This window comes from Magallana gigas, chromosome 3 (assembly GCF_963853765.1).
Source record: "Magallana gigas chromosome 3, xbMagGiga1.1, whole genome shotgun sequence".
Lineage (NCBI taxonomy): Eukaryota > Metazoa > Mollusca > Bivalvia > Ostreida > Ostreidae > Magallana > Magallana gigas.
This window is the reverse complement of record NC_088855.1, coordinates 36,252,186-36,264,603: the sequence shown is the minus strand read 5'-3', so window position 1 is coordinate 36,264,603 and position 12,418 is coordinate 36,252,186. Positions and strand designations below refer to the sequence as shown.

General features: G+C 36.2%; 1 protein-coding gene across 8 annotated transcripts in view; it reads right to left on the bottom strand.

Annotated features, from left to right (window-relative positions):
- Positions 1-12,418, bottom strand: part of LOC105344215 (pleckstrin homology domain-containing family G member 4B) — a 43,883-nt gene that overhangs the window by 17,779 nt on the left and 13,686 nt on the right. For 6 of the 8 annotated variants that reach the window (XM_066079491.1, XM_034480010.2, XM_034480011.2 and 3 more), the window contains 2 exons: positions 10,759-11,212; positions 3,907-4,089 (listed from right to left, as the gene is read on the bottom strand). In XM_066079491.1, the coding sequence (XP_065935563.1) occupies positions 3,907-4,089; positions 10,759-11,212 (637 nt within the window). Of the gene's footprint in view, positions 1-3,906; positions 4,090-4,586; positions 4,912-5,621; positions 8,037-10,758; positions 11,213-12,418 lie in introns of those variants that run through there. The other 2 variants (XM_034480008.2, XM_034480014.2) reach the window with 2 other exon arrangements.

Here is a 12,418-nt window from a genome sequence, read left to right as displayed (position 1 = left end):
AAGGACAGGAATTTGACCAATATCGACTCTCTCTGTTTAAGTACCATTACAGCCATAATAAACTTCAGACTATGTTGACCTTTTCGACAACAGCTCTTTATTTTCCCTATCAGTACGAGTTCATGTTCTACCCTTCTCCGCACAAAAGAAGCAAAAACACAAGACAATCTGGCAGAATTCACCGAGACATGTTGACTCAATAGGGTCCCAGTGAAGGCCATGAAGTTGCCAAAAAAGTCTAAACCAATTTAATTGATTTTCAATGGATACCTTGATTAAAGTTGATAAGTAGAGACTCTCTGGCTGACAGCAATGAAACAAAGTATAAACGATTGCCTGATACTAAAGATACATCTCATATTAAGAGGCTTGAACTCTACAAGGTTAATCCAAGTAGATGCAATGCTATGGCAAGACAACATGTTACGTAACCGGGGATCCCCTTTCCAATGTCATTTATCTTGAACACACTCCAGCACTACTGCTGTGCATGAAGCCATATCCTCTAAAAATAAAATTGATCAAGAAATCCAAGGACAAACTAATTTCTGAGCCCAGCTACTGTGCATAAAATGAAATTTTACTTAGCACCAATCTGCTTTAATACTGTAGAACTCACAAACATATGACAATTATAGTACATATGTCCTTACAAGAACAAGATACACCTTATCAATACTGATATCAATCATTCACTGATACTGTTTGATTTATTCTATAAAAGAAAACACCATGCTCATTGTTAACAATCTACAAATTTCAATTAATACTTAAATGTTCTCCCAACAATTTGTCAACATCTGACAGACTTCCCGTTTTCAAACTGATCCAAACCAAATCTTCATCAATACATCAAGGATAGGAGACAGCAATTTTCTGCCTATTCTGCCTTAATTATTGGTCTGATGAAAGAGACCTTTGTGTGACCCCCCCCCCCCCTTCATTCCTAGTATCCTCAACTGACCCTCTGAGTCATGTGACTTATGGAGGAGCCGACCAGACCTTGCTTTATTTTAACCCAGAGCACAGTGCACTGTGACATTAGCTGACATGTTGTGCACACACAAACACCGAGTGCACACAACCTGTTACTGCTGATAACAGGGTAACAAGAGTTTGCATTGTTGGGTGTGTGTATTTAGAGGCCTGCTGAGTTACTTACTGCATCCCTATTTACATACACTGATCTTACTGGTGGAAGGGGGTTGATGGCTCTTGTAGGCTACCCATGACTTTTAAACATTGTTCACACATAATTTGTCACAAATAAGGTATCATTTTAAGAGATGCATAAAAATGTTAATAAACACAAGGAAACCAAAAAAAACCCACAATAATTATGACATCATGTCTCATAAAACTGTTGCAGCAGAGACAATGACATTTAAGCCTGCAGATAATGTGAGTTCTATATAATGTAAGCCAAATGTTCTAAAAGCTGAAGGCTTTGTGGGATAGAGAGATCACAATGCTATGAAGCCTATACAGAACTATTCTGACAATAAACTGTTAATAAATATCCTAATATGATCTTTGATCTCCTGTCTAAATTTAGTTATTTTCCAATAGTTTTCTCTCTTCAAACTGAGCAATATTTGACATCTGGATAATACCAAGTGCCAATATCATCTGGTCTAAAGCTCCAGTGTAAACAGCTATACATCCACAAAGCCAACTCAGTCATGTTGACACGATTCATTGTATTGTAAGTACTCCATCAATATCTGAAGCATTATAACTGTGAAAGTTTTTGTTATTGTTGTTATCAAATATATTTGCTTCTTTGAATCAGAAAGGTTTCCATATTTGAATGACCCAGGGATAGACTGTTAAACCATCATAACATCAGGTGTATATCAGAATGATTAGTTTGCTAGTATGTACTTTTCACAAATACAGACATCAAAACATTGCTTTTAAGGTATTCGATGTATAACGACCACATTTTGTACCTTATAAATGAATGGTCCGATATTCTTAATCATGATATCATTTTGAAGGTGTTATCAAATAAAAATACTCCACCAAAGGGATTTTCAAAATTTTGATTATGGTCCAACTAATTACACCTTGAATTTTGCATTGAAGTCTATGGGCAATGTATGTTTTATTAAAGTATTGTAAAAAGTAACTAAAAATTCCTAAAACTCTTTTGGTTTATACATGCCTAAAATTTCTCTTTATTTAAATATGAAATAAAATGAATCATTTACCACAGATATTTTGACGAAGTGAAATTTTCTTTTTTTCATCAAGGGGAGATAACTCTTTTAAAAAATTTTAAAGTGCAAAATGACCACCTCGTTATATGTTGTCTGTCTTGTGAATTAGGTTTATTTCACTTTTATAGTTATCTAGCAATACATATTTAACTAGTTTAAAATGATTCAAAATTGTTCAATATCCCTTCATTATACATTGAATACCTTAAATATTCCTTAGCTGACTTTCCTTTATCCCCTTCCAAAAGCTTGGTGGCCAAAATGTGACCTTTAAAGGAAATGAACCGGAACAACAAAGTTCATCCAACAGTCAAGCATAAAAGGTCAAACTTTTTATGTAAAATTCTGTCACTTGTGTTCTTTAGAATTAATTGAAATCAAAGCACACAATGCTTTAGAAACTCAAGTATCTTGGATCATGAGATCAGAGGTTAATGTCTGCTAAGTTGTCATGATGAAATCTAGGCTTTCAATTCAGCATAATTATACACATAATAGGATAGAAGGATTTTCACAGAAAAATTTATGTATATCATTGAGTATTTTGTTTTTTCTTTTTAAGTTTGGCTAGATTTTGCATACTCTCTCTCTCTCTCTCTCTCTCTCTCTCTCTCTCTCTCTCTCTCTCTCTCTCTCTCTCTTATTTATAACTTTTTTTCAACAGTCAATAAATTGCAATTTCCCTCAACATTTTTATGAGTTAGAATATGAATTATTTCTGTGTGCAAATACACTTGATGCTGAGATGACTCAAGTTGATGAAAGATTCGAGTCAATCAAATATTAGCATTCAGCAGGCCCTGCATTTCGCATACAACTCACAAATAATAGCTTAGATCACAAAAAATCTGTAAAGCAAAATATAGAGTGCAAACTCAGCTAAAACCCATGTTTTTCTGAACCAATCAATGTCGGCAACAAGAAAATATTTGTTGGTTTCATAAGATGAATATGCATTTGTTGGAAGATTGTCACCAATTTCATTTAAGACTGATTGTGGATTTAGCAAATAAGATTCTTTTGTCACTTATTCAATTTGCCGAAATGTCTCATCCATTGCAAAATTCTTATTGATTATTTTGTAAGTCCAGTAATTCACTATTATATGTACACTGTACCAGCAATCTTGTTTTATAACTCTGAGATTGAGATCAGAAAGATGCATTTACTTTTCACTTCCACTCATTAGTCAATGATTTTATGAATTCTATTTTAAACCAGTATTAATGAGGTAAGTATTGATAACTGAGTACAATAATACATGTATACCGGTACTGCTATATATACATGCATCAATCAGCTAAAGATCATGAAAATTAGTAATTCAAATATCCTGAATATGCTGCATTTGTATACAATACAATGTAGTTGTACAATGTACATATCTCTGAACATTTGATAAGAATGCACAGACAGAATTCTTTGGTTCATGTAGTACAAATAAAAAAAAGTCTCCAAAAATACAAATGTCATGTTGAATATATATGACTGTCATATTAAATCACACCACAGGCTTACTAACATGTGTATGTCATTCAAAAAACTGGAGACATAGAGCTGGTGTTTCCTGCTACCAATATTACTTGTCATACAAAAACATTAAAACAGTACAGTGGTTTTCTTACCGTAAAGATTCCTAATTAATTAAGAAAAAACGTCACAAATGTCTGGGCCATTACTTTACCTGGTAGAACAGCTATTCCTGAATTCAGTAGTTTATAATCCACATCCATCACAGTTTTTGGAGCGTCAAGATTTCGATGTTTGTGGAACCCGGGACTTCTGGGGCTGAGGGGTCTCTGCCCCCCTCCTGGCCCTGGTCCCTGGGTGGCCCCACCACGGTCAGAGTTCTTGGTGGACATACCCTCTGTAATGACATGGAAAATTTGATGGAATAAAAACATTTACTCAAAAATTCACACAGTTCACAAATAAAAAGAAAAATTGCTCCAATGCAAACTGAGGGCCTTGTTAGATTCAGTATCATTTTGGTATGTGGGGAAAACATACCACAATGACAACAGCATGAGATGTGAGATGTATGTGAATGTTTTCTTTGGATGTCTGATACATTAGAACAGCTTCACTCTGAAGTATTGTAGATGCCAAGGTTGGTGATAAATCCACATGTGAAAAAAATCTGATACCCCAAATTAGACCTTTACAACATGACAACAGTTTTTTGTTTACATGTCGACTCATATTACCAAAGCAGCAGGAATGTCATCCACCAATACATCAAACTCTTTACTTTTTTATTGTAGTCAAATACAAGAAACTCATCAAATATACATATACCAAGGACACAATTAATACATGTTCCTAATTAGACGATAGACAGCTCATTAGCACTGTGAGACGTACCTGTGAAGATCTCACCTCATCCTGTATGACCAATGATTGAACTAACACACACAACACTGTAAGATCCTTCCTTGTATTTATTAAATCTATCCTGTTTGATTGCACTCGCTAGAACTTCTCAACATGCATCGGGAGCTGTCACCCACAAAACTGAACTGTACAGGTGCTTTTCTGATGCCTGATTTCAAAGTATAAATGCTTTCATGCAATGTCACAATGTTAACTCTCCGAAAAGAAAACCCAAACTGGGGTGTAATAATATGTAAATTCGGGTCTCCTTCTCATATAAACACTGATATCACAGTGCTCTGCTGAAATGCAGGTATATTACACGACCAAAGTCTAAGTCTTTAGTTAAACATCGTGAATCATCACAACAAAGCGGACCCGCCAAATTTCGATTTTTCCCACCTTTACCTGTGAAGCCACCTTAGATTTTGTTAACAATTACCTTAGCCACACAAACTTTTACTAGTATGCCCTGTACTTGGAATAGTTAAAAATATATAACCACAAAAGAATTGTTTAAAATCTGTGCAAGATTTATTGATTTTATTCTAAGATTTATTTAAATTAATCTTGTGCAATGTACTGATCTCTCTCTCTCCTCTCTCTCTCTCTCGCTCTCGCTCTCTCTCTCTCTCTCTCTCTCCATAAACCCATGCCTCCACTTTTTAAACACCACTAAACTCCCAACATTTTCAACTTCACCTGATAAAACAGGTGTGATCACAGGTAAATGACAGTTGTGGGCTTTTTACCTTTTCCATTTCTTCAGGGACAGAATAAGTGAAAGAAAGTGACATTTTACCCTCTTTCAGGTTATTAACACCAAATGAAAGATAGCTGTACAGAACTTTCAGCGATAAATCACTTGCCAACAAAAAACAACTTTTTGTCAATGACTTCTGATGTTCCAAGGTTTCAAATTTATCACAAAAGATGATATTTTTACTTCAAACAAAGATTTTGAATCTGTATGTTATTATCTGCTTTTACCCCTCACTTCACCATATACAAGTCAATATATCTTACCAGTGTCACTCCCCTGCATGTCCTCTTTAACAGGTTGATGTTTTTCCAAATCACTAACCAAATCCAACTTAACACTACATATCTGCTCATATTTTGATAATATATCCACAAATCTATGATGGTTTTTAATTATATCCCGAATTATTGATGGGTATTCATCCATGTTCTCTTTGTCCACAAGAGCATTAGAGAGATGGCCATTCTCGGTGGTCGAAGGACTCTGAATAGGTCCCATTAAGCCTTCTCTCTCCCGTTCCTGATCACTCTGGGTACTGACTACTCTATCTTGGTCCACATTTCTATCCTGCCCTAATTCCGTGAATACAGCGGACACAGGCCTTTCAGCCAGCAGAGCATTCCCTGAATGAACGTCACAATTAACCTCCATAATATGACAATTAGGTTGACTCTCATCAAAGTTGTCTTTGTTGAGCCTAGGTTGGATCCCAGGAGTTTCCACAGTTAACATTTCATCTTTTTGGTGTGAGGGCGACCTCTTTTTTTCCTCCATCTCACCATCATCACCTCTGGAGTCTCCATCAGTCATAGAATTACAGGGCATCATGCCCTCACAACCATCTCCCACGCCCATCGACTGTGGCTGACTGTTGAATGAGCTGTCATCAGCATCACTACCAGTACCAGCTATAACTGCATGCATCGCCTGGTTAGTACTTCTACTATTTCCCTGGCTTTGATCGGCCACAACAGTGTTTCTATTACAGCATTCATCACCTCGTGCTGCTTTTTCAGAGAAAATACAATTGCTGCCAGATGTGTCTTCTGAGCTGGGGTTACCTCCCTTGATGAACTTTCCAGCAGGTTTATCCTCTGTACATAAGACATTGGAAGAATCAGGTTTATTTGGAGTCATGTCTGATTCTGACACACTCTGACTAGAAATATTTTCTATTGTAGGATCAGAGTCAGAACTGCCAGATGCTTTTGTGTTCCTAAATGTTGCATTATCACCAGCAGTGAGGTCAAAATCAAAATCACTATCAAAATCACTAACCTCTGACCCTGTATTAGAAAGGTCATCAGGGTTCAAGAGGTCATACATATCATGTTGACACATAAGACAATTTTCATGACAATCCCCACTGGTCTCAGATTCAGTGCTTAACTGGTTTCTTGGTTGTCCATCAGACGTCTCAATTATCTCATGAGACAACACATTATCCTCAGACTCAATATCACTAGCATCTGAGTCTGTGAATGGAAAGTGTTCCGAGTTTCTTGCACTGTGATACTCCGTCGGAGATGACAGGTTGGATTCCGTACAGTCCCTATTGTCGGATATATCCAAGTATTTATCCACGGATGAACCAGGATTCTGGGATTCCTTGTCAACATCAGTCCCTTTGATTGCGGTAAGCTCACTTTGGACTTGTTGTATCTCACTTTCCTCCACCTCATTTATTTCAAAATCAGCTATAATATTACCCATGGTGGTTCCTTAGCGATGACTGGGTTTATATAGATCAAATCACAAAATGAGGAGAGGAATGGGCAGTGGCACATACATTAGTCACTAATTTGTTTGGTTTTTTATTCTTCTCCTATTTCTTTCAGCAAAAGCAACAGAAATGATTTTCACAGATGGCATAGAATCAAAATGTTGAGAATCATCAACATATCTGCTACAAGAAGAGATGAAGTTAATACACGACACTTGGCATTGCTTTTTTTAACTTAGCTCTTCATACATCTCTATTTGACGAAAGGTCACAATCATTTCTGAATAATTTAGCTTGAAACAATCCCACTGCAATTGTAAAATGGCAACTGTGTATGCACAATCAAGAGCTCTTTTCTTGGAACCAGCGCAGAAACCTTGCTGTAACATCATGATATAAAGCAAGAATCTGATGATACAAAGCACTGAGGTTGTAGTTGTTCATCCATTAACCATCCCGAAATGAAGCCGAGCCATTGCACAAGTTGTTCACCTGACATTACATGCACACAACTGTCATGTCCAAGTCTTATTTTCTTCTCACCAGCTATTTACACTGCTCTCCTCCTGAAATGACAATGACCTCGCATGGAATATGAAATGTCAGGTAGCTTCCCTCTGTCCATTACTTCTCGTCTAACTGGTCAGGTGACATCCCGTCAGAATCAGTTAAAAATCTGTCTGTCTCTATTAATGTTAATCTTTAGGACTGTTGATGTGAGAATGATAGATAGGTAAGAGTAATGACCAGGCTTTCCATTACACCCCTGTGTAAACAAACACTCTGTCCATCACACACAATTGTGTAGCTGGTCCTGTTACGTAATGGTAATCTAATGTCATTAAGTAATGATTCAGTTCCATAAAATCATCACAATGGCTAGGGACTTCTCCACCATAGTGAATTTAGTATCCTCAGGAAATTCTTCAACGCACAAAGGCCCCAAATAATTTTCTCCTTTATCACCCCCCAAAAAATCACAAACTGAAAGCAATTTGCCCAAATCCTGTTCAATTATTGGATCTGCACACAGAGGAAAATTCTCAGCAGTCCAAATGCATTGATTAATTCTGCATGAAATCCATAATACATGTAACTCGTGACATGCATGTATGAGTATGTTGCTGATTAGGATAATCCATGCTTAATCTCTGTAAGCTTTGGACAGACGACCCATCTCAAGTAAACGGTGCACAGACAATGAAAGAGACACCCTGCCAGAACCCATCACAGTGTCTATATATAACACAGGAGACAGAGCTGGATCAATACAGACCTACTGAATCAATAGGACTATTTGTACCACTGCAGGGGAGTAAACTCCAGGCTACTGCACACTACATGTAATCTCTGAGACCAGGATTATAAGGGATAATACGTTAATGGGATTATATCCTGTGGGTTGATTGCCAACATCTTTGATGTTTGGGACCTGCCCTCTTCGTTTATGTGGGTTTAAACTGTGTGTGTACTTCACTCAGAACAATGCAATTTTTGTAATAAGAGATGTATAATTTTAATTAAATCTGACCTGAAGGCCAAATCATGGGTTACTTATTCACATATTTACCATTGCTGAAATACTTCTGATCTGACATATTTATTGCGTTAGATTAGATTGTTTAATTTAATTTTAATCTATCCAGAGCAGTATGTTCTGACACAATCTATCAGCCCCCCAAATTAACATTATCAATCTTAAACAGCAAACAAGTGCTCTTTTGACCTAGATGCACCTAGTAAGAAGAATGCAAGTAATAATTCTGACACCTATTCATAGTATATGTAAATATCACTTATCTTACCAAATGTGCCCACAAAAATAATGCCGTACCTGTCAACACAGATTTTTCACATACATCATGTCCAAATTTTGACAACAGATAAGGCCAGTGCTTTATCCATAGACAGCAACAACCTCCCTGTCCCAACAGTGTGAAACAATTTGTAGTTCTGATACTTTGGGATACAATGCTAGTCCTTAATCCACAGATATGCTACCTTGATAAGACTAGATAATAGTCTGAGGTAACAACAAAGGAAAGAGCTTAGTTGGAATATAATAACAGATTTGGAAAACAGTGAATCAACTTGAATTTCACGAGTACAGTCTTTATTCCATTTATCGCTGCTCGAGATCAAAATATGGGAGTTTATTCAAAAGAAAAATGACTGCTCCTAGTAATATCTCTGTTACCTCGGATGCTTGTCGATTTTAAATGAATATTAGGTATGTCCAGAGACATTTGTAGTTGAACAATGACGTCTGTAGTCTTAAAATATCATTTTGAGAATTTTGACAAGAAAACAATTGCATGGTATTAAGAGAGAATGTGGCAACCTAATAGGACATTGAAATAATGAAAACTTATCTTCACTTGACTACTTCAGTTGAAAATGTAATAGCTGAGCAAGAAAACAACTGCGTGCAATTCATTATCTTAATAAATGGAACAAAATACAGCAAGATAGTAAAAGGCTCCAGATACACTGATTTCCACTTGAATGATTAAAGAGTTCATGCAGCCAAAATGTCATACATGTACCTGGCACTTAAAAAAATAATATTTGGTAAGAAAACATCTGCATAAGTAGGAGAGTATAATAATGAAAGTAGGGAGCAAAATGAGTTTAAATAAGATGGTATATTTTAAGCAATACTAATTGGGAAAACAAAGGAAGATTGTACAATTTCCACCTGACTGGCCAGTAGTACACAACAGTAATTGAAGGTCCATCCTTCCCTAATGCTGACAATATAACTGTCTCAAACCTGACAGTACAGACGCAAGCCGCAAGCCGACTTTAATCAGCCACAGTCTGACCTTCGACCTCCCGTACCTCCACACAGGGGGTGTCCAATCAATTGCCAAATGACCAGCAGCCATTGTCATTATATGTATCTCTAACTGAAATTTGATGAGAGTTTTATGGATGGTTAACAGTTATTTTATACATCTGTTTTTATACATCTGTAAATGACACCCTTGAATCAATAACACTACACACCTGTTGGCCCAATTCAGCTTGTTCATTATGTTCTAATAAGTAAGGAAGCAAAAACTTCTAAAAGCCGAATGCTAAATATTTCAAGGGAAAAAAAAAATTTTGCCTTTGAATCTTGAAATTTTGAGCTGTTCGAATAACAATTCTGAAATAACAAATATATTTTAGACATGTTTTATGTGTTACTGCAACAGTAAGTGGCTCTCTAGTTAAATGCTAGTCTATCATTCCAAAATTTCCCATTGTGATCACTGTAAGTATAATTTCATGTGATAGAACACTAAGGGGCCCCTGTGTGTTTGAAAACCCTAACCTACCATCACCACCCACAAGACTACCTAGCTACTGGGTCAGAAGGTTGTGTAGAAAAGTGACAGATTCACCAGGCAGGGGGTAAGTTTTTCCCTTGCAGAGACAACATTCAGCCACTTGCTGTCACATACCAACCACAATGCTACCTATTGTTATGAAACACTTCCCCCCTCTCATTATGTGTGTACACTTCATTCCAATTATTGACTGTCAAGGCATGTTGCCTACCGGTGTGCAATAATCCCTCAGTAACTGCACTTCTTTGTTTGTTCTCTCTTAATGACAAACATTATTGAAATACAAGTGTAGTCAAGTTTTAGGATAGCTAGAAAGAAGTAATCATGAAATTGCTAACAAACCTGTCAGACACAGATAATTAGGGCGGCTACCATTCCACTGCCCTGACTGGTTTTTCAGCAGGTCTTTGATCATGCGATTCCTTTGACAGTCTTGGCAACCTTGTGTTGTTTCATCCCATTTAAGATGTTGCACACTGCCTTCAAACAGCACCAAACACCTTTGCAACATTCGCCCCAGTTCTTCGTCTGAACACAGACTTGTCCGGCGACTCATTATTTCCATGGCGAAAAAAGCTTGAATTTCTTTGTCGCAGAGTACTTGTTCTTTTACTCCTGAAGGTGTGTTATAGCATACATTAAGGCAAGGTTCACAAGAATTTAACACAGACACATACACATAGAAATCCCCAATGTTCAGAGACTGTTCAGAGAGCTTGTTCAGGTGGATGACTATGTTCTCACCGTAGCAGACAGGCCACAGTTTGTGATTCCCACACTGGCACCAGTCTTCATCCTAAAAATCAAAATCAAATTACATTACAGCATATATTTCAATAGGGAAATGGGTTTTTGTTATCAAAATTTCATTTTTTTTCTTCTAAGATTCACAAAATTGCTCCCAAAATACCAAGGTTATTACATGCACTAAGCTTTTTTTTCCCTAGTCAAATCCTAAAATAAATTGCAGAAAAGTACAAAATCCATTTGTGCTTTTAAGTCAACATTTATACTTCATATTCCAATGTTTATCGTAGACTTACTGAAATTCAAAAGATCTGAGAAAATATTCTGGAACACTTATATTAATACTGCAACAGCCAAGAACATACTTAGGGCCAGATCTCCCTTTAAAATCCTGATGAATGAGTTTTGTATCATAAAGTCAATAAAAAGCAAAATTGATGCACCCGTTATTGCACAAGATAACATTCTGGCATCTAAACAATCAGAGTTATACCTGTACTGGACAGGTAAAAATGAAGAAAGTATAGTGCAACATACAGATTCTGATATTTGTAAAATATCAAATCTATGTATTAAACCTTGATTATTAAAAGCAAAAGATATATATGCAAAAAAATCTCAAAGATTTATGCAATGACAAATCAATGTGAATGCATAACCTAATCTCATTTTGGTAGTAAGTTCTCAACATACACTTGAACTAATGTGATTTTGAATGGTAATCAATCATTTCCACGGATTCATTCTGGTCAAAGATTAAAAGAACAGAAGCAATGACATAACATAAATCCCTATGTTTACAAATTTAAAAGACTATATAACAAAATTAGAACTTAAATCTACCTATGTGTAATAATCCTAACATAAATTCTCCTGTGAAAAAGAAAAATCATCATTTAATCTTCTTAAAAAGCAAACCAAAATGACCAATCATGCACTTTAACAATACATTAATGTATTGTGGATTGATTCATACTTTAGAAACTCTGCCCATCCGATCCCAAAAATTTCTTTTGGTTTCAAATTATCTTACCAATTTATAATGTATCAGAACCTTGATTTTATACACTCAAATCCTGCAAGACTTCAGACAACATTCTCCAACACTCAAATCTAACTATAAGGTGACAATAACCAAAATCCAAAGGTGAATCCCAAATCTATCAACCTTATGTGTTCTTCATTCACCAACTTCAAAAGATGCATTCACACACTGTGACTCCATTCAGGACTTTTGCCATCCTATTTGCTGTAT